This window comes from Petromyzon marinus, chromosome 30, assembly GCF_048934315.1.
Source record: "Petromyzon marinus isolate PM22_M1 ecotype Great Lakes invasive population chromosome 30, UKy_Petmar_22M1.pri1.0, whole genome shotgun sequence".
Lineage (NCBI taxonomy): Eukaryota > Metazoa > Chordata > Hyperoartia > Petromyzontiformes > Petromyzontidae > Petromyzon > Petromyzon marinus.
The window spans coordinates 2,157,413-2,178,478 of NC_133696.1; the positions used below are offsets into that span (position 1 = coordinate 2,157,413).

General features: G+C 41.7%; 1 protein-coding gene across 2 annotated transcripts; it reads left to right on the top strand.

Annotated features, from left to right (window-relative positions):
• Positions 1–3,429: 3,429 nt before the first annotated feature.
• On the top strand, positions 3,430–20,484 carry TMEM243 (transmembrane protein 243). Of its 2 annotated transcripts, none has more exons than XM_032963193.2 (5): positions 3,430–3,540; positions 8,390–8,730; positions 12,085–12,135; positions 13,942–14,055; positions 14,364–20,484. In XM_032963193.2, exons 2-5 carry the CDS (start codon positions 8,656–8,658, stop codon positions 14,484–14,486), a joined length of 363 nt encoding a protein of 120 aa, XP_032819084.1. In that variant the 5' UTR covers positions 3,430–3,540; positions 8,390–8,655; the 3' UTR covers positions 14,487–20,484. The 2 variants fall into 2 exon arrangements, with proteins under 2 accessions (XP_032819084.1, XP_032819083.1); XM_032963192.2 differs by having other exon boundaries at positions 3,439–3,540; positions 8,362–8,730.
• Positions 20,485–21,066: the final 582 nt, after the last annotated feature.

A 21,066-nucleotide genomic window follows, 5' to 3' on the forward strand; every position in this document is an offset into this window, starting at 1 on the left:
TTGTTGTTGTTGTTGTTGTTATTGCACTTATGTTCCCAGTCTCATCACTTTCAGGAGGGTCCGGCCAAGTTTTCTCAGTCGGGGGTGACGATTACTATGTATATTTCAATTTAGTATTTTGCAGTTAATGTTTCAAACATGGCAAAATTGAACCATGATGCTGGCACACAATCGCCTCCTCTTGTTAATGACGACTCGGGAACTTTAACGTCCACTGAAGCAGATGGCGTATATATGTACGGCTAATACACCCGCTGTATTAATCAGGGCAACCACTGGATTCAAACCGTGAACCTCTGCAACAAGAGACGAACTCGCTACCCCTAGGCTTTGTCGCCGGTTTAAAAAACGATGTTATGACTCCCAGGACTCTCTTGCAAAGATAATGCATCTCAGTGCATTTCCCATGGTTATTCAAATGTTTCACTGGTGTGTGTACTACACTATGTATACAAAACACCGTATATTAACACCCTCTGCCTACAACTGTACATGCACTTGATATACACCAGTGTATGCACGCTCTTGATCTCACTATTAAGAAGTAAATATACTTCTTATCTTCAATTGAATCCAATGTGCATGGTAAATTTATATAAATTTACAAAACCGTTGATAATGTCGTTTGATTAAGAGATAATGAATGTTTACATGTTATCACCTGGCATAGGCGAATGTAGCCTGTATGGGCTTAATGTAATGAATCACACGTATATTGTGAATCGAGTTAATGATGACCATGGATTGGACCCATAGACTCGCTTGACTGCACAATAGGCCATGCCCACGAGTGGAGTAATCAATTCAGGGTACAGGGCACCTATTAAGATTCAGATGGACACTGTACAGGGATTGAGCAGTGAGGTGCTGTGTAACGTGGGGTCGATTGGTGTGCATCCGGTGATAATTACAGATGCACGAATGCTCGAAAGAACACTTTGAGGTAAAAGAGTCGCCGTTCCACAACTCTCCGCTGTCCCTCGGTGGTGGAGTCACTCAATCCTCAAGAGGAGGGCAGAACACGACGCAGAGTATTCACCGGTGCAGCGTCGAGTCGATGGTGCATTGCTGAGGCCACAGTGCAGTGTTGAGGAGCCCTTGGGCAGTGTTGAGTCCATAGTGCGCCATCGCCTCCGAACTATTCTATCATGACTGATTACTAATCGATTATACAATTACAATACCCCCCTCCTCCGCCTCTAATCACTGCACCTGATATGAGTTAAGTGATGACGTCACCCTGCTGCTCTATATAAAACCGGGAGCAAGCGAGGGCTTTACCATTCTGGCGAATTGCCCGATGATGCTGGATGTATTTACCAGCGAAACGTCGTACTCAAACTGTAAATGTGGATTCACTCTTCAACACACCGGTGGGCTAAAGTAGTGAATTATTTGTCTTTTGTCAACGTGACACTTTTTTTGCTGATTGGCCGTGTCGGGTGGTGGAGGGTTACGACACATTTATAAATAAACGCGATCTAACCCAAAAACCTTTATTATGAATTATTATGAATATTCTATCATAGTTGTCTTTCTTAACCTGTCTGTCCCCACGTTACGATCACGGGAAGAGAGGGATTGGACGAGCCGGTTACACTAAGTATGTGGAACGCACTAAAATGTTATACGGTAGTGAAAATTTAAGCTTAAAGCATACCTTGAAAAAGTTAATAGTTTATCTTTTTTTAATAAATGTTTTTTGCGTTCCCCCCCCACACTTGTATCTGCATTGTGCTATCGGCGTCGCATTACGAGACAATTCATTCGATGTATAATCGAAATCAGTGCAACTCCACAGAAGTGGGAATCACTGAGCTACTTTTCATCGCAATCACTTTCAAGATATTTTCAAGTGGTCCTCTGGCGAACACGTTGGAGGGCAGCACGACAGTCTACTGTGTGTTGCACGATCGGCACAGCGATATTTTTCATTCTCAGAGCTCGAATTTAGGCCAATACAACAGCAGACACCAATGATAATGCAATCATTCCGAAGCCACCCAATCTTATCAGATCTCGGAAACTAAGCAGGCTTGAACCTGAGGGTTTGGAGTGTGCTTCGTTTTAACGAGGTGAGAACTCGTGAAGACCAGGGGAGTCTTCATCTGCAAGACTGATTTGGGTCACCAAAACACATTCCTGCGGAGGGAGCTGGTAGGAACGTTGGGTTGCTCGGTCAATGGCCAGGGTCAACGGCGGCACCACGTGGTGTGTTCCGCAAATATGCCCGACTGTGAGGGCGGGCACAAGCCGGCGTGAGTAGGTGAAACGTTGAATTTTATAAGGGCACCACGGGGTGACCAGCCCCTCCCCACCCAGCCCCATCCCTCCCACCCAGCCCCACCCTCCCCACCCAGCCCCTCCCCACCCTCCCCTCTCCACCCAGCCCCACCCCTCCCATTTCTGGATGCACGACGGACGGACGGACACAATAATCTCCTGCGGGCTGGTGTAGCCAGGAGGTTCCTACCAGTAAATTTACAAAGGCATAAAAAAGCAAAGTACAGTAAAGAAGTAAAGCAATCGGAGTAAAAACTAAAAAAATCGCATGAGGAATGGAATACTGTGTATTGCAAACGTAGATTAATGTTAAAGCAAAACTAAATATTTAAATACGTTTTAAAATGATGTATTTACCTATACGTTGCACTTCTGTCGTGTCTTGTATTGTTTGCTGTAACGTTCTGACCCCGTATCCCTACTGGAGATCTGTGGGGGAGGGGAGGGAAGAGCCCTAGGGGCCGTCCATAAATGACGTCACGCGATTTTGGACTATTTTTGATCCCCCCCCCCTTCGTCACACGGCGTCACAAAAAGTGAGACCCCCCCCCTCAAATATGACGTCACAAAGCTCTGCCCCCCCCCCCCCCAAAATGAAACATGCTTCAAATCGCTTTAAACTATTGCCATTTGTAGTGCGTATTTAATGAGGCGCTGCACTCTGATGTTGTAGGAGAAAACATTTATTAAAAAGTCTATTTAATTAAGTAGAACGTATTCTTGGTTCTTTAGGTAAAGTCACGTAGAAGGGAAACAGTAAAATAACAAAAATATAAAACAAAATTATCACGACGTTTCGACTGCAACACAAGCAAAACCACAGCAAGAAAATTTGAAATTTTCTTGCTGTGGTTTTCACACCTGATGATGATTGCTTGTGTTGCAGTCGAAACGTCGTGATAATTTTATTGTTTTATATTTTTATTATTTTATTGTTTCCCTTCTACGTGACTTTACCGAGAGAACCAAGAATATGAATCACTGCAGTCACCAAAGCTTTCAATAAAAAAAATATTCAGCTTCTAAAAACGTGCACACATTCCCCATTGTGAGTCATGAATAGAATTCGCAGAGCGCATAAGCAGCGCTTGCAAACGCCGGGTGCCGCTTATCCGCACTGGGAATTATGGCGGCGGGGCGCGAGCGCTCGTGACGCCGTAAAGCGTCGCGATCGGGGGGGGGGGAGGCGCTGTCGTGAAGTCGCTCGCGAGCTCGGCCGAGTTGGGAGTAGCTTGGGCAGAACGCCTCGCTAACCAGGTGAGTGAACCACCGCTCCTCTGTCGGAGGGGGGAAACTTGGTTGTTTGTACGGCACCCGTTGTTCCGTTCCGTCACCCACACGTCCGAGTGTCCTTTCTCAGGCTTGGGGTGTCGCTGAGAGGAAAAAAAAACGAAAGTAGGACGCGTAGGCCGAAGCCTACGGTCTGACCTAGCGCTTTCGCGGGGTTGGGCGAGACGTCCCCTGTAGGACGTGCGATTCTCTTGCCGGTTCTCTCACCGGTTTCGCCTCTCGGTGTGTTTACTTGAAAGAGTTAATGTTTTTAGTGATTTCCGGCGATTGCAAAGTCTTGCGAAGACAACTATGGCTGATATAACAAAGTGGTAGTGTTTAATAGACCATGTAGAGACTGTCGAGGAAGGGATGGTTTGCGCTTTTTATCCGTACTCGGTGCCTTTTACTTAGAACTTAGAACATGTATTGACTGCTCTATATGTAAGTATAAACACGAAAGACAAGCAAAAAAGTTGTACGAAATTATCGACCCTGCGAGATGGTCGGCCGAGTCGACTCGATTCCACGTATGCACCGTAGGTTGGACTTCTTTCGCACCGTACGTAGCCAACCGAGCTAATCAAACAACCCATGACAGACGCCGTGTTAAAGGGATCTTGGTAGCCACACAAGATATGCCTCTACAGAGCGTAGCGGTTTCGTTGCTGGCTCGCGTGGTCGTCTGGTAGAGTGTAACCCAGCTGCTCGCTTTAGCATAGCCACGGATCTTCCTGTGCGCTTTCACGATATTTAACGCGAATCCTGTAAGCCTGTGGCTGTGAAAGCACCGGTACATTACTGTGATTTTGAAGGACACTTTAAAAAAAAAACGATGCTTTGATTTGTGAACACGGAAACGACATAGAGCCAGACCGACAACATTCCTTGACCTGCCGTTTTAAGCAACTACAACAAAAACTTACGGTGAACTGAAATGCTACACCCGTGTCGTTTTGCAAATGAAACAAAACGTGTTTTAATAAAAGTTGGAGTACAAGTCCTTTTAAGCTTATTTACTGATAAAGCTCTCGAGATAGACAAACATATTGCCTCGTGCAGTAGAGGGTTTTATACAATACAAATACAACGAGTGGCAATGTTACCAATGTGTGATAACTTTTGTCAAATCACTGCTGATTGAGGGCCCTCCACCTGACGCAACATTCAGAGGCAGTGTTTGCTTGTAAATGATCAGAGTTCCATTGGTTTATTAAAGTTTCAATCATGCTGGCAATGTATACTGCAAATTTGTGTGTACAATACTCCACAGATTGTATATAGTGCTGTATTATGTAAGTGTAATAACAATGGTAATTTGTATATTTTTTTATTTTTCCAGAGGCCATATTTTATTAATGAACAACATTTTATGAAATGCTGTACAGCATTTATTGTTTGGTGTATGATATTACCACGGTGCGTTGCATCACAACCTGCTTGTGTTGCAATCGAAACGTCGTATTCTATTATTTAATGTATTTTCTTTCTACGTGACTTTACCGAATGAACCAAAAAGCAATCGTACTTTTTGGTTATTTCGGTAAAGTCACGTAGAAATGAAATAAAAAATAATTGAATACGACGTTTCGATTGCAAAACAAGCAACCATCATCAGGTACAAATTAATGAGAAAACAAACAGTAAACTTGGAAATATAGCAATCCTAGTATAGCCTGTCAGTCTGTCGTGGATTTCCACAAATGTGTCACTTTTTGTAATATTTTAACTCTTGGGGTTGGCAAATGTTTTAATGCAAGGCCATGGTTGTAATGAAATGGTATCACGGGTTATGGAGATTTCTACACATTTGTCTACAAAAATCGGTACGTTTTGTCTAATATCTGGTCAGGTTCATTATGAGATAACGTGTAGGTAAGCAAGGTAGCAATGACTGTTTTTGTTTTAGGGAGATAGTTTAAGGGTCGCTTAGTACCCAAGTGACTGCAGTAAACATGGACGTTTCACTTAATCAAATGTGTGCAGTGTTGTGTATAACCATTGCGGAGTCTTTCTATCTTTGACATTTGCCGTGTCAACGTAATGCCGCAAGTCAGTCTTTGCCTTGGAGAGTTACAATGCAACTCGCTGCCATGAATCTGGAATGAGGAACTTCTAAATGTACAACTGATTCTGTCGTGTGATGTGTGCACTGCATAATAATGGAATGTGTCGTCTTAATAATTTAATTGTCATAGCAAATGTCTGTATGCATTTTCTTTCAAAATAGTATACTTTGTACTCTCAAACTGTGTATACAATCATGGTAAAGCTTTACCGAAGACCACAAAACAGCCTGAGATCACGTACACATGCAGGGAAATGAAATATCCTTTAATCTTGTAAGAAATATGTTAGTTTGTTTCATTCAACAATTATTTATTGGCAAATCCTTTGAATAATAAGTGGGGTGGCTGAATAATGTAAAAAAAAAACGAATTATCGTGGTTGTTTTTTGTGTGCTGGCTGAGAACATCATGCGAATTGCACATGACAACTTCTGTTATTTGCGCTTCGCTGACCGGGATGCAATCCAACGTTCCTAGCGCTGCTAACTCATTGCTCTGACACAAGCAAAGAGATTTGTGTCATGAGTCATCTAGCCACCTCCGTAAAATGTTATTAGATTGGTTACTTTGCATTGATTACTTTACTCGATCGAGACTGGCCCAGGTGGCAGTGTGCTCCGAGAAATTGACTCAATTATTGGAAGGTCGAGATCACATCACGGTCAGGGGGTTGTGGAAATCCAGCCCAACATTCCTCTGTAGTCAATTTAATGAGTACCACTTTCTTGGAAATCAACAGTGGTTGCCCTGTTCAGAGGCTGGCTGTCATCTTACGGACAACGAATTTCCACCATGGGCTCAAGGCGAACAAAAGAGATTCCCACTCCCCACATTTGTCATTTGAGCAGTAGATATCTTATCTGCATTGATTTGGGAGGAGTGGGGGGGCTATTCGTGCACATTCTTTTGATCAACATGTCCAAGTGTGGATGAAAGGGTGAATTTGCTACCACTTCTCGATTACTTTCATGCATGCGTTAGCACTTCTAAAAGGAAGATCTATGTAAATTAAGGAATACACTCACGTCAACTGTGTTCGGGTCATACTCACAAATAAGTTTAGATAATACCCATGATATCAAATCACCTTGAAGTAGCACGATTCCGTCAGGTCTCGGAAGCTAAGCAGCTTTGAGCCTGTGTTGTTCTTGAATGGGCGACCACGGTGCACAAACAATACAGAAGTATTCGGCGTTGTGGGCAGTAGAGATCAGTGCAGCAACATCCATTGTTCTGTTCTCCCACCCACCACATTCACCAACCTGTACTGAACCAGCGTGGTGAGGTATGGTCGAATGACCCCCGCGGCCTGCACGGCGTGAGGGTTATTTTGGGACGCGGATAAGAGGAAGGGCAGATATAATCGGGTGAATAAAATGACATTCCCTCTCTATGATGTTTATCATCACTGCAGCAGAATGTTAATTTACCAATACTCCTACTGTTTGTATGAAAGAATGTAACCAACATAACAAATTACGGATTAAAGAATGCTGAATTCAATGTGCTGGTTACGTAATTGTGTTGATGTGTTCTGCATGATCACGTGCTTATGCGATGTATTTTTTTGTACAGGCAATAATTACGAGTTGCATTGTTTGGACATGCCCAATTAGAGTAAATTAGGCCCAGCTGTGTCTCTTGCCTGTGTACTTTAAATGAGTCACAGCTGCAAATAATATTTCCACAAGTGTACCACGTGTGTGATTGCAGTTAAAGCTGGAGCGTTCGTTGTGGTTTGTACATGTGTTGATGTATATATATTCTCCTTTTGAAGAAGTAAAAATGCAGAACAATAATATGCAATTACAGTAATGGCAATTTCGATTTAAAGCTTTCGTGACTGCAGGGATTCATATTCTTGGTTCTTTCGGTAAAGTCACGTAGAAGGGAAATAATAAAAATAAAACATAATAAAATAACTTACGACGTTTCTGCCACAACGCAAGCAGCCGTCCTCAGGTGAAGAACAGAGCTGTCGGAAAGACAGCGTCCTAACGAACACTGCTAAGCTTGGCAGGCGCTCTCCTCCTCCCACCCAGCTTAAAATACGCTGTCAAGCTTAGCAGTGTTCGTTAGGACGCTGTCTTTCCAACAGCTCTGTTCTTCACCTGAGGACGACTGCTTGCATTGTGGCCGAAACGTCGTGAGTAATTTTATTATGTTTTATTTTTATTATTTCCCTTCTCCGTGACTTTACCGAAAGAACCAAGAATAGTAATGGCAATATTGCAATTTTTGTCTGTCTAAATTTCGGGCCAAGGTATGAATCGGTTAACGCATTTATTCTCAAACACAATCTGAATACATTTTAAAAGGGATGATTTTTTGGCTAGTAGATAAAATAACACATTTGTCGTTGTTTTCTTTTTCATTTGCAAGCTTGTATTCCTCATGTATTCCATATCTAGTATTTTCCTTGCGTAGAATTTATGACCAGAATCTATCCCTTGTGATGAGCAAGGGAAACTTGGCAAGCTGTCACCATTGGCTTTTGGCCTTTTAAATGAACAGAGTGAATATATATTATATATTAAAAACAGCATAAAGCATCCTTGTTTCCATGGCCTCCAGCCAACATTAACGTTTTGTAGCGTGATAATTGAATGATGTATAGTGTGTGGCTTCACGGTTGCAGTATTTTTTTTATGTGAATGCGCACACTTGGTCGTTCCACTGTCGTACGTGTGAAACTTAACCCATTGCTCGTGTCGCGTGTCTCCGCTGCCCCCTCTAAAAGGCACCGCCGCCGCTTTATCTCCTAACAGCTTCGGGCCCTCGCCGCAGCTTCCTGCATTCTCAGCGCTCGTGCTTGCCCGGCCCTCGCGCAGCTGCTGCGTGGCGAGAATCTGCACGCGCGCGCCACCGTCGCCGCTTTCGTTGGGCGAAGCAGAGGAGCGGAGCGGCTGAACGCGCTTGCTGTGGTGGTGGTTGTGGTGAGGAGAGGGGAGGGAGGAAATCCCTGGGATGAGCCGCGGCGCGCGGCAGTGAGGTGTGGTGGGGGCGGCCGCCCGGCAGACGGAGCGCGCGCAGCATGAACGAGTCGCCTTCGTACGGCACGACGACCCTGCCCGAGAACACGCCGTTGTTCGGCGAGGCCTCGCGCAGGGTGAGTAGCTGTGCCCACCGCCGCCACCTTCCTTCTCCATTGCCGATGGCACCCGCTCGCTTTGGAACCTCGCAGCATTTCGGTCGGTCGGTGCGTATCTGCGCGGACGAGAGAGGGCTGCGAGTGTCGCCTGTGTGCCCTTGTTTGTAAAAGATGGCGAGAGCAAGCATTTGGTTGAGTGAGTGAATGGGCAGATTAGGTCAGAGGGCTGAGCTTGCAATGCTCTAAAATTCTGGGTTTTGATCCAGACTGCCACCCGCCTGTGGTTTTATTTGGTTCACAAATGTAGTCAGTTGATGGTCTGAATGATTGGTCCAAAAAGAAAGATGATATTCAATTCGTTTTCTAGCTTTTTGTGGCTACATTCCAACTCTGACAATGTGATGAATATTATTCTGTATATATATAGCAGGGTGGGTGGGAAAGTGCTTCCCTTTACCGTGCGGAGCAGGTCACTTGAAGGGATTTCGGAAGTAGTTCTGTCATACCCGTTTCTGTGGGCTGTTCTCTATCGCGGGTGGTAGCACTGCTCAACGAGAGCTCCGGATGGATTATTTGTCTCGTGTCGTCAGAACCACGGGTGGTAGTGCTCCTCTTCTATTGGTGGTCTTAAGCCATTGTTGCAAATTACACATTTGCACGCCAGGATTCAGTTCTTCTTAGGATAACCACCGTTCATTTCCTACGATGTGGTGCTTATTTTACTGACCACAATTAGACATTTTGCTTAGTTGGCCCCTCATAGGTCATTCAACGTGTGGCCTTCCATTAGACCCGAGATCAGTTATAATTACCATTTTATCCGCTTTGTTAGCTGACATCACAATTACGGTTTTTTTTGCAATTCATTACGAATGACACAATTACAATTGTATTTAACCCCAGGTCTGCTTTTCTTTGTGAATCGCGTGATCTGACATGGTACTACACAGCTGAAAAACTGGGGTAACCTGTTCGTCGTGTATATTAAATGTGAATGTCAGGGGCTGTGTTGGCAGTGGTCTACAACACACTGCCTCTAACTAAACCACATATAATAGATATGTGCTGTCTTGGCAGGGAATAAATCACAAAGGGCTATAAATAACATCAATTATTCTTGGTTTCTTGGTGTTATGGGGAACCCTCGTCCACCCAGCAGCACGCTGCAGATGAGTCTCAAAGAGTGGAAGCTGGTGCAAGATTTGCCAACTTAAAAAAAAAAGTTGCTGCTGTAATACTTTGGCCTGTAAGGTTTGAAAAACACCCTTGTCAGTTTATTTAAACAATACATAATTAAACTCTGTTTATGGTAAGGGCCCTTCTCTTGGTTTGGAAAAAGTATTATTCCATAAGTGGCGGTGTGGCTCGGGATGAAACGTCTGCTTTGTTTTGGCACAGAGTTGACATTGTGGAAATCTTGGGTTTATATCGAGGCACCATCAGCCTGTAAGGACATTTATTATTTCCGCACCTCTGATTAGCATGGTCGACTATGTACGGTACAAAAGAAGTTCAACATATGTACATAGTCGTTTCTCATCATGTGACACCGACACCTCAATTGAAAGATAAGCATAAGAAAAAAATGGCACACCCCAATATGGTTATTAATCTGTCTATTATGGTTACAAGGTAGTGTTTACGGCAGTAAGATATTTTTTCGCCTGTGTTATGTAGCGGTGGTTCGAACCTGATGACATTCGTTTGATTCCCAGCCACGGCTACCATCAGACGAGATTTGCATCTGAAACCCATCCTGTGCCCTCCTGCACATTTACCAACTCGTACAGACCTGAGTGGTGAAGTATGGTGAAACAACCGCCATGACCAACACAGCGTGTGGGAGGCCAGTAGTGATTGATGGAGGGCTATAAAATGTAAATTGTATTTAAAAAACTGTTATGTAGTGGCAGTTATGACACACTGTCCTGCTCTTGTGAAAGATGCCACGAACTTCCGATTGTCCACTCATCGATTTGTAACGTGCTACATGTTTTTGCATTTACAATAATTCACTCGTAACTCATCAAAGTGTGGTTTATGGGATATTTGAAGGGGCCTGCTTAGTGCTGATGTGAGGCAAGACTCTCAATGGGAAGCTCTGTTCGTCGACACTGATCTAAGCTGCAGCAGGGTAAATGAAGCGATTAGTGTTTTCAGGGTAATTGGGGCCATTTCTCAATCTCTCTTCTAAGCTGACGTCAGCTGAAAAGCACGTAGTTAATCCACGTGGTTTAAATCTCAACAAGTGAAGCAGCTTGTGGCAATGAGGCTGCCCTCCCCTCAGAGTGTGCACATTGAGCGGTATAACCCAAAGTTAAACCATAAACTAAACCATTTAGAATTTACCAGATAAGGCCCACTGAGCTATATAGCTCGTTTTCAGAAGCACCCCAATCACAAATGATAGTTCAACAAAGTGGCTTATGTGGACATTTATAGTAGCCAACTACTCTAAAGGAATGTTTCTAAATGTGGAGGGGAAAACCAGAGAACGCGGAGAAAAATCTTCGCGACCTCGGGGAGAGAAACATGCAAACTCCAAATATTTATGCGTCCGGGTCGGGATCAAACCTACGACCTCCCGTATACTAGGCGAGCAAGTTAACATCTCGCTAAGCCAGAGAGTAGAACACTGCAATGCCCTTCATTTTCCCAGGGAAATCATGCTTAGTCACAAGATGAATGTGTTTGGAGGCTCCTGCATTTAGATGTTGAGCCATTTGATCTCGGAGTGTTTTACATGTTGTGGTTTTGTTATTCTTATTCGCTGTATCATTACACAAATACAATATATACGCATACTTAATAGATGCCGTAATAGTTGGTTGTAGTGTAAACTCACGAGTTCACTGTGGGTTAAGCTCGGCACCACGTGCTTGCTGACATTGCATTAACAATAATTAGTACGTACATTTACGTACGAAATATATGCTCGCGCGCCAGGAATCTCCCTTGTAAGATAGCCAGACATCTGGCTAAGCGAGATCATCCATGTGACAATTAAAAACATTTCAAAGGTACTGCTGAATTCAACGTTTTGACCGTGCATTATTGTCATTTGTTAAAACCGTGGTAAAAAAAGTTGAAAATAGTCATTGCAGACAGAAGCTCTTTCTTTGTGGGTAAACATTGGAGAGCTAAATCGGCATTAATGTGTTTGCTCGGCATTATATTTTGTAATTATTACAACAGCTAAATTGTGATTTAAAGCTTTCGTAACTGCATGGATTCATATTATTGGTTCTTTTGGTAAAGTCACGTGACTTTACCGAAATAACCAATAATATATATTACAACAGCGTTAAAAAAATGCCTTTAATGAATGTTACCAATTCAAATATGAGATGAAGTGGTTTGTTGTCTTTCTAGGATCGAATAATCAACCTGGTCCTTGGCGTTTTCACGTCTCTGCTTGTTGTTGTAAGTTCACTTTCATCCACATTTATCTCACGTTATATTTTAAGCACACTCTTGATTGTAAGTGATATTTAATATTCTGCTGCTCTTTTCAAATAGAACGCTGGAACGCGTATTTCATAATCGTGTTCGTACAAATTCGTTCATTATTTTGTTTTAAGGTTTATGATTAACTAGTTCATGAAGCCTGTCTGAAAAAGTTTTCAATAAATATAATAATTAACCTGATATGATTTTTTTGGGCAATTTTTATCTACGATCAGATGCTAACAACTAAAAAAAATTGAAATTTTTCACAAAAAACAAACATTGTTGACGACTTAATTAAGCTTATATTTAGAGACGTACCCATCGTAAACCGCTCAATTTAAAGATTCCGTTATTTTTTTATTAGAACATAAATAAATGAACTTAATACTCTGAGGGGAAGCTCCTATCATTTACCGTTTTATTATTATTCAGTTTCGAACATCATAAAATGCTAATTATTTGCTGATTAATGAACTATCAAAATAAAAAAAAACCTGTACCAAATGTCAGCTTTCTACCTTGTCGGAAAGTACCATAGGGGTATGAGACACACATACAGATTAAGGTATATTTATATAGATTACAATAATAAGTTGTTGTTTAAGTGTTCTATAAGCTTTGTGAATTAGGTTTGTATGCTACAGATATGCATTTGCTTGTTTGCACAGCACTGCCTCTTGCTAAATGTTTTCCCACTTAAGTGAGTTTAAATTACTACACCTTTTTATATATATAAAGAGTGCTTGTTAATTCCATTACATGAGTGCTTTCATCTCAATACTTTTCACGACGGAACATCAATTGTCATAAAACAGCATTATAACTAAAAAACCTCATGATGCCAATCCATCAAGGTGATTATTTTGCAGAGCCTTGATTTTCCTGATTAAAATAGATTTAGTCACGATACTCTACATTGGTGGCTTCGAACAAGGGGGTTAGATATTCCACATTCTTATGGAATGGGCCAATACGTCCCCTACGCAAGCATTGTTGACGTCTGACAAATTGGTGCACGGTTCTATAAAGCCTCGAGGGAAGGTGATCTCGTACGAATTCTTTCCAGTGAACCAAGTTGGGTGTCACATGTACCAAATGCAGTATATATTCGTAGAAAAATAATTGACACGCATAATTGATGCAGGTTTTGTGAGCGTAGGATTCTGTTGTAGTCAATTAAATGAGTCATTGTTACCTGGCCAGTGAGCACGATATCCCTTAGCTGTGTCACCTGTGATTCCACGTGTGAATGTGTAATTTTCACTGAATGTAGGTTTTCGCACACAACGAGTAATCGACTGTAGGTGAGTGTGACGGGCTCATCGCATAGCCACCAGAAGAGGCCCTGTGTGTCTGGCTCTGAAAGTTTTACACCGATCTTCTTTTTCTAGTCGCCTGTTAATACGCAGCATGCCAGCGATAGGTATGGTGCAAAATGAAGAGTGCCTCATGTGACACGTGGCAGTGTCAATTTGACCTTGTCTTGGGGCTGAGGTCATATTTAAAATGATGAACCCAGGATTCAGCAACCAGCGTGTCAAGCACTAGGGCCACCCAGCCATTTCTGATTTGTTTGCCTTTCCTGTATCTTGCCCTGCTGTCGTGTTTTTGTATTGTTGTTGAAACGTTCTTACCCGCCCCTACTGGACATCTTTGAAAAAGAGCTTTATAGCTAATCGGATTCCTCTAGTAAAAATAAATATTCTGATTCTGACTTTTGCGTAGTTGTACATTCGATTAAATGAACCGAGATCGTGGTTTGGCCTTGCCGTTTTGCAGACGACGCTGGTGGCTGCGTTCGTCCTTCCCAAGGGTGGCAGCTCGCACATCCGAGGAGCCAATGTCTACTTTGCTGTGTGCATCCTGCTCAATTGCATACCGATGATCGTGCTCGTGAGTCCTTGTGTCTCCCCGTGTTGTTCTGCTCCTGACTAAAGGCATGCAACTTAAGTGCACATTTCTTTAAATTTGAGAGCATGCTTTGTTAAACTTTAAAAGTAAGTGAATGTATGCGAGATTAACAATACTTTATTTGAAAATGTCAGATTTGTGAACATCTATAGAAAATGTCAATGGGAACTGTTCACACATACTGCACTGGATGCGGGCGGTTAATTTGTGAATTCACTTTCAGTTTTGACTGTTTAACTCGCAAATTGTTTTCTGTTCGCTTTTGCTACAACATGTGGCATGCTGTACAGATAATCTGGTACCGGTTGGGTGACCTGGAGCCCAAGTTCCGCACTCTGATCTACTACATGTCCTTCACCATGGTGCTGCTCTGCATCTGTGCCATTCTCTTCTTCAACAAGGTTGGGGATTGACGGGGGAGTGGGGGGGGCCTTGGGAGAGGTGAAGTGACGTCTCAATTAAACACAAGGTTTGCCCGGCGTTGTCTGTTAACACGCTCGCGTGCTCACCAAAAGTGTAAGTGGATATTGTTGGGTAACAGTCAACCCTAACGTGACTCGCATACAATAGTACAATTGCATACAAACGGACCATCTCAAATATATACGCATTGTTGATCACCTTGCTGTGCACTTTGAATTTTATTTTTCCAACTGCATACCGACAATGATCCCCCACCCCCCAGAGCTATTGATTTCCTTTTTTGTTTCTATTAAACAAAGTAGTGTGTTAAACATTACAGTAAATGTGTGTTTACACTGACAAGTTGATTCAACGGATTTATAAGACCTTTAATTGCTGGCCAGTTTCTTGATAGTCAGGTCGGTTGAACATGTTTAATTGTTTTGTGGCTTAGCAAGTGAAAATGTTTTCCTCAAATATGGCCGAAATTCAAACTCTCCTTGCTCATCCTCTGTCAGCGGTCATGAACCATTTGCGAAAATTCCACATTTCCATGGCAAAACCAGTGCTTTGTTAGTCAGCATAGTAGTCTTTTTAGTTTAGTTGACCTGTTGCTAACGTAGAAAACAATGACGAAATTATCATTGCGTCCAGTGTGAATACGGTGAGCATTGAATGGCTTCATAAAATCCACAGACTGCGACGTCACTAAAATTCCGTAGGTTATCGTCGACTGAAAAATACTAATGTGCCGACCTAAACAACGCCGGTCAAAACGCACTGCACGAACGTATGGTGTCCCATGTTAATGGTCAGAACTCATCAAAACGACAGCACGCAAGAGTCCTTTTGTTGCATGAGGGATAAGCTAGTGTTATCTTGCCCATTGTATTTCTCACGTGTAATTGTAATCTGTTATGTCACCACATCTCTTCTTATTTGTGGCATTCAATAAAATAAACGCTCTTTAGTTTTTTACATGATTACACAAGCAATGTATCACAAACGGTCTGCTGTGCCAAGTATTAGGCATGTAACTATGCACCAATTTAAATCTGATTGTTATGCTCATAGTACAAATGCTCACGAACCACTTGTACGTGTGAGAATAGATTATTTATGACTAATGCAAAATGTATGTTGATCTTATTTTTGGCGTGAATGAAATTGTACACAAATGAGTCGAGCAAGATGTCTGCCGACTATTTTTTTGCTTTCAAATTTGTGTCCTTGGAAGCCTTAACGTGAACAATCATCATATAGTGAAACAGGGTAGTGAGTGGGCACTAGGCTTCTCACAAATGTACTTGTTCGCCTGTCCTCTGCCGTGGGTTCCAGCCATGTGCTCGCGCATGCATGCTAGTCAACAACAAAGCACTGGCCCATCTATGCATTGACTGGGCCACAGCGGTAAATGTCTCCAGTGCCCTTTTGATCAAACTCCCCACAGAATCCACCTGCACTCTGCCTTAACAGTACTTCTGTCCTGTGTGTGATTCAGAGTTATTTTTTTTCATGTTTCCGTCAATCTGAATGCTCATGGCCGTGCCAAATTGTACGCACCAGATTTAAAGTGGCTACTCGTTTGGGATCGGCACGTTAGCGGATGTGACGCGTACCACGAGGTCATGACTCGTACCGATACATTTTGCAATCTTCTATGGCAAAAATATGCTAACAAATCGGCCATCTGGCCTTCGTCAGTTTAACACTGAACAAGACGTGGAATGAAAAATATTGGCTCTTTATTCCTCGAATGCGTTATGGTTTTTTTTTTTGAACTGACGAGTTGTTAAGTTGTCTGATCGAGAGCGTGTTTGTGTCTGACGCTGACAACTGGGCCTGAAATAAGGGACTTTTGTTTATTGCTGCTGCAAGACTTGCTAAAAAACAATTACATGTGTTTCTTCATCTCTGTGTGTGTGATCATAAGCATCCAGTCATATGGCGATTATCCAGCAGCCGACACTCGAATTAATTTATTTGTTCAGATTCTCGATTAGGAAAAACCATATTCGTGACCATTTTTACTGCACGCAACACAGTTTTGCTGCTGCTGGATTCTATCAGACTTGGTCATGTGTTGAGTTTGGTGGTCTGTTCTGGTCCGCGTGTCGGAGAACTGTTCAGCTTATATTGTAATGCAGCGAGCGTGAATCGAGTTGATAATGTTGTCATGTATAGTGTATAGCCTGAAGAGATTTAATATAAAATCATATTTTTATTACAGTGACAATGACAAGGAAGCGGTAACCGGTAAAATGATGCGTGCAACAATCAGCATGTAAAATCTATTTTTGTTATTGATACCGTCAAATACACGACAAGCTAACATGCACGTGTTCACTGTATTACACAGCACCTCCAGAAGAATATCTGAATTGTTGTTCACTTTATATCGTGTTCCTTGCAAAACCTGTCTTTAGGAGATGCAAAATACATGGAAATCCTAGAACAGTTGTGCTAGTTTGTGTGATCGCACTTGGTACCGAAATAACACTTGATAAAACACAAACTTGGTAATGCAATCAAATATGTTTTCTGTTTGTCAATGTGCTTAACGATAAAAAAAAAATTACACTTAACAATAACCTCACTTGCTTGCTCTTTCATTCCTGCGACATGCTGCGTCCACCGACTCGACAGTCCTTTTGAAAATCTTGACCTATGGTCAAGATGTTAAACATTATTGACAAACAAGCTCATGTCCTCTTACGAGTGGATCTAGAATATAAAAATCTGGCAGCCTTTTTTTTACCATTCATGTGTTTTGGCAGTTAACTTTGGTGATGTTCACACTTCACAAATGTCTCATTTTATACAGATACCACAATTTGTAAGTAGGGCATTTCACTATGGTTATGTCAAGAAGATAATGTTATGATAATCCCGAATAAATGTGTAATTGGATGCATTTGCAATGTCGCTTACCTACTGCACTGGAAATTTATAATGGGCTCACTTTTAGTCGAGGTGGAATGATGAGTTGATTCATCCATTAATATTGTTTCCTAATCTTATGATGCACACATTGATGTTTATTTTTTTATTTTTACCTTTTTGTATGCAATGGTGTCGCGTGATGCTGTAACCATTGGACACGTTACCATTCGCAATTCTTGAATTCAGTTGCGGCAATTAATTGAAGCTCTGGATGGAATTGATCATTCCATCCCTAGCTTTGAGCTCTGTATTACCCCGGTACAGATATTCTCAACAAATTGTGCATGAACCCTCTAAACGAGCTTCAGATGCTGGTAAGGGATTGCCAAAAGCTTACGGAGCCCTCGGTCCAATTTTTTTTGAGAATCTCTGTTCTGGCAGGTGTTGTGATTTTTTTTCCACTCCGTTAATGGCAAAACAATTTTTGACACGGCCTGTTTTTTGTCTTAAAAACAGCCTCAATAATTCACTGAATAAGAGAGTAAGTGGATATTTACAGAATGTATTTTCTGCTGCCAATCGTATACCTTGTGGATGAACGTATAAACATAGTCCCTACTTAATGAACAAAAAAATCCTGAAAGTATGGTCTCACATGACAACCTTGGATTTGTACACCTGGCCAAAGAGTCATTTGACAATCTGCGACAATGTGCTTGGCAGTGCTGCTTATACTCACCTTTGATATATTTTTTATAAGGCTAAAGTGCACGAATATTTGTTTAAAGGTGTGAATATTTTTGGAGCGGGTGACACAGTGTACTTAGTGGTGGGGCGGTGTGTAGTATTTTTTTTGTTTCAGTCCATGTAATAAAATAGATTAACGTTATGGTATTAACAGTATAGGAGTATGGTTATGTTTATACATTTTTTAAAATACTAAATTCATGCCATATCTTACAAGTGTACAACACTTTTTCTACAAACCCAAAGTTTATGGGCAGTATTGAGGACACGCTGCCTGTGGGTGATGTTCAGCAATGATTGATTGAACGACCTTCCTTTATAACAGGCTCATCAGCCAGGCTGTCTTCGCATCTAACTGTCTTGTTTCAGGAAACAGATATTGATTAAGCCTCTGTGCATAGAACACATTTACCCCTCTGAAATGCATAGCGCCGCTGTCCTTCGATACACAAGCCCCTTCTGCATAGTTTCACAATCGGTCTATGTGCTCATCATTTCCATTGCTTTGTGAGACATTTGTCTTGGCAACCAGTTGCAACGTTGCAAGACCGTTACTTTGAATACAAAGTGTAACATTCAACGTTAAGTTTGAATTTGCAAAAGTTTGTCCGATCCGAAATGGAATTGCAATGTTTAACTGTTCGGTTAATGCGTGCAAGTAACTGAGTGGCATGCCACCCCCTCGTGGCATGCCTTAGTTATGGAACCCAAACACCGTACGGCACTTTATAGTAAAAAAAAAACACTAATTCAAAATTGGCATAATGTGTGTTTATAAAGGGTTTTATTGGGAGGGGATTTGCACTTGGTGAATATAATTATATTTTTCTTGGATTCTAGATCCATTGGGGCTGTATAGAAGCCGCACAAGAGAGAAGTATAATCAAGGTTATTTATGTTACCCCTTTTCGTGTTCTGCTTGTAAACTGGTACGAGGCACTCGCTCTTATGCTTCTCATCTGTCTCTACATCCATCCTTGTTGAACATCGCCATTCTTTGTTTTTCCCTCTTGGTCTCTTCCTAAAGAATCCGTTCCCTCGCACCACTATCTTCACAGTCTCATTTCTTTCCTGTTTATATTTGAATGGGTTCACGTTTTTCTTCCACCTGAAGTAGCATCTTATTATGAAGTAGCATCTGTTTTCTTTCTGTCTCGCTTATTTTCAAAACTGTCTCCAAATCCGCATTTCAAAACCCTCCAATCTCTTTATGCTCTACAGTACTTTCATATTTTCCATGCCTTTCACAAGCACGTCGCCACACTCCCAACATAGCTTTTTGTTGTTTTACTTAAATTTGCTATCAAAGCGTTTCATTCGACTTTTTTTCTTTCTCCAGGCTTTATCAGCAATTCCAAATTTTTGCAATTTCTAAGCACGGAAAGTTGCTCATCTTCATTAGTAGACAAACCAGTGATGAAAAGTCCACTTTCTTATGACGGAGCTGGCACGTGCAAATGTTTCAACGAGAAAGGTTACATGTCAGTTGTTTTGCCACTCGACAGACAATACCATTAAACAGAATATTCATCCTTGTTTACAAGCACAAGCGCCTTTTCCCATATGTGCACTCTTTCAATTTGCTATGAGAATGGGACAGTTTGCTTAAGATCATTGACGTTCACTCCACAACACGACTACCGTTTGGGTTTATAGGAATTCAATTTGATCCTGTGCCAAATGAGGTGAGAGCTGATTGTGATTTGCTTTCGATTAAATTGAGACTTGGGGTAACTAGTTCTATGCCGTGATCCTGAGGGTCTGTGCGGTAGTTTTTCAGGTGAAGATGCAGCTGTGCATTTACTTCCTCATGTCACCGCTGGTGGAACAGGGCCTCCACGCGAGGGAGGTGTAGAGGATGATTGGTCTCATGCCATGCTGACTCGACCTCTGGGTCGAGGTAGGGGGGGTGTACCCAGACTTTACCACACCACGCACGGGCTGCCGATCGGCTAACTGGTGTACCCATTTAAACTGAACGTTTGTAATACGCGCAACGTAAGATGTATAAACCTCGTGTTTCTACTGGGAGTTGTTTCACGAACGATTCTAAAGATTCATAGATGCGTTGTTTTTGCTGCTTGTCGCCAGAGTTTAAATTCGATTCGTATTAACGGCGTAGTACTTCTATCCACTCTTTCGTAATTTCCAAATCAGACGCATATTTACAATTTTGTGACTTAACTGCAGTGTTTTTGAATCTTAAAACGTAATTCGTTTTAAGAACTGTGGTTTTTCAGTAGTTCAATGTTTTTTTACTCGTTTTGTTGAAGGGTTTAATTGCATAGCTGTGTGGTCAACTGATTTTGTACTAATAAAACACTGATGCATTCTTTTAAAACTTTGGTTTTCTTGAAAAAAATAAAACCAGAAATGAAAGGCTTGTGTACATGTGTGTAATTGTCTCTAATTACGAATATACCACGTTAACTTAATTACTATTTTTTTAAGTCCGCTGGAATGCTCCATAGCAGGGTTGGTAGATGCGATGGCTTGGGGAGACCTCCATCCAGAAATAGATTGAATACGGATGATAATGATAGTTGGTTCTTCTCATATACAGTAGATATGAAACATAATTTGGTATTTTTCAGTTACTTATGTTTGGGTTTACACTTCTCAAATATAATGTTGAACCAAGTTAATAAGCCGTAACCAATATTAATTAACATTTGCTTGTCTGAATTTGTCTTGCCTTATGTTCCACACTTTTTTGTTAATTGAATTTGAATAAACCATAAACGTATTCAGATTCTTGAGGAAAAAATACATAAACATGTAAATTAACTATTTAATGAGAGAATACCTTCTGTGGAGCTTAACCACACATATTTAATTTGGTGTTTTGTAGGTAATGGATGTATTGGTAAAATGTCCAGCATTAAAGAAGTATTCACATGCAGGTTTGTTGCGATCTGAAGACTCCACGCCTGCATTGCCATGAAACGGTCACAATCATGC

Excerpts from the sequence above, each read along its gene's own strand:
- TMEM243 (XM_032963193.2), top strand. The coding sequence starts at position 8,656 with ATGAACGAGTCGCCTTCGTACGGCACGACGACCCTGCCCGAGAACACG. Across the intron at positions 8,731-12,084 it reads TCGGCGAGGCCTCGCGCAGG|GATCGAATAATCAACCTGGT; the intron begins GTGAGTAGCTGT and ends TTGTCTTTCTAG. Across the intron at positions 14,056-14,363 it reads GCATACCGATGATCGTGCTC|ATAATCTGGTACCGGTTGGG; the intron begins GTGAGTCCTTGT and ends CATGCTGTACAG.